The following is a 1,715-nucleotide window of genomic DNA, read 5'->3' as shown; positions in this document are numbered from 1 at the left end:
GTGTGTGTGTGTGTGTAGGGGACCATCGTCTTGCTCTGTTGCTGTCACAGGCTGTGGGCTCTCAGTTTTGTAGAGATCTATTGGCTCTGCAGCTCAGTGATTGGAACAGCATGCAGACGGACTCCTTCATAGAGGAGGAAAGGCTGCGAATCTTTGCTTTGCTTGCAGGCAAACCAGTAAGTAAATAAAATGCCATAAAATCTAGATGTTTTTGGCTTACCAAAATCATTTAATCATTTACCAAATTGACAAATTTACCAAAAAAAATTAATTTTATTTTTGGTAATAAAGGTGTGGCAGTCATCAGACAGCTGTATAAATGTGTGCTCTGAGCTCGATTGGAAGCGGTGTGTTGCTGTTCATCTCTGGTACATGCTGCCTCCTACTGCATCTGTAGCTGATGCCCTCTCCAAATACGAATCTGCATTTCAGGTACCTCACATCACACTAGTTTTTTTTTGGGTTATATATTAGTTTCTTTGACAAAATTATAACATTTCATAATTAGAATTGGCAAGTTAAAAAAATTTTTTTTTAAGAATTAACTAATGCTTACCAAGGCTATATTTGTTTGATCAAAAATATTGTAATACTGTGAAATATGACAATAAAAAACTGTTTTCTATCTTAATATATTTTAAATTGTAATTTCATGTAATGTTATGTAAGCTGCTATTTTCAGCAGCCATTATTCCAGGCTTCAGTGTCCATGGTCATTCAGAAATCATTCTAATATGCTGATTTGATTTTAATTGATGTTGGAAAAGTTGTTAAAAAGAACAACATTTATTTGAAACAGAAATGTTTTGTAACAAACATCTTTACTGTCTCTCTTGATCAATTTGATGCATCCTTGCTGAATAAAAGTATATAAAAAAAATTTCAACAAAAACTTGTTGACCCTAATTTTTTTTATTTTTTTAAATAAGTGTTAAACTCCCTTATGTCAGTGACTTTTGTTTAATGTCAATGCAATAAGAAGGTGTTTTTGAAGAATTGCATTTAAATAGAATTACGCACCATGGGAACTAGCAACAGCAAAATACACCATGTTTCTGCACCACCTTGTTGAGAGATGCCACCGATTCTTGATGAACTGTGTAATTATATATATTCTAAAATACTGTAACTGTATTTGTATTTCAGGGTTCAGAGGAAGTGAAAAGGTATGCTTGCCCTCCTTTACCTCCTTACATAGATGAAGTCGAGTTGTTGGGTTTGGATGAAGAGATGAATGAGACGGATTCCAAAAAGCCGCTCTATGACATCTGCTTCCACCTGCTCAAACTTTATAGTGACAGGTTTGTAATAGTGTTCTCTTTGTTTCCTGTTTTTTAATTAAAGATGGTGTCCACTGCTGTGTATATATGCAGGCTGAATTGATCTTTTCCTCTCTTTAGGCACTACAGCTTACAACAGCTACTTGATCCCAGCACAGTAACTGCTAATCATCTGGACTACCGGCTGAGCTGGCACCTGTGGAACGTGTTTCAAGCTCTTAACTACAACCACCTGTCCACCTCATGCCAGGGCTTGCTTCATGCCAGCTATGCTGCCCAGCTGGAGAGTGCGGGATTATGGGAGATGGCTATCTTCGTGCTGCTGCACATACCTGACTCTGGGTAAGTGTCTGCTCTGTTCGGAGTACTCATTTAGTTCTTGATAGGTTTGCAGACCTGCCAACCTGTACGCATTTTGCGTAGCGGGTACGCATT

General features: G+C 37.6%; 1 protein-coding gene across 1 annotated transcript in view; it reads left to right on the top strand.

Moving 5' to 3' along the window:
* Positions 1–23: 23 nt before the first annotated feature.
* Positions 24–1,715, top strand: part of LOC107577633 (nuclear pore complex protein Nup98-Nup96-like) — a 2,787-nt gene continuing 1,095 nt past the window's right edge. The window contains exons 1-4 of the mRNA XM_016263688.1: positions 24–176; positions 292–432; positions 1,147–1,301; positions 1,401–1,622. Coding sequence (XP_016119174.1) covers positions 111–176; positions 292–432; positions 1,147–1,301; positions 1,401–1,622 — 584 coding nt within the window. The 5' untranslated portion in view covers positions 24–110. The remainder of the gene's footprint in view (positions 177–291; positions 433–1,146; positions 1,302–1,400; positions 1,623–1,715) is intronic.

Source organism: Sinocyclocheilus grahami, unplaced genomic scaffold (genome assembly GCF_001515645.1).
Source record: "Sinocyclocheilus grahami isolate Dianchi unplaced genomic scaffold, SAMN03320097.WGS_v1.1 scaffold6684.1, whole genome shotgun sequence".
Taxonomy (NCBI): domain Eukaryota; kingdom Metazoa; phylum Chordata; class Actinopteri; order Cypriniformes; family Cyprinidae; genus Sinocyclocheilus; species Sinocyclocheilus grahami.
This window is presented reverse-complemented; position numbering and strand designations above follow the sequence as displayed.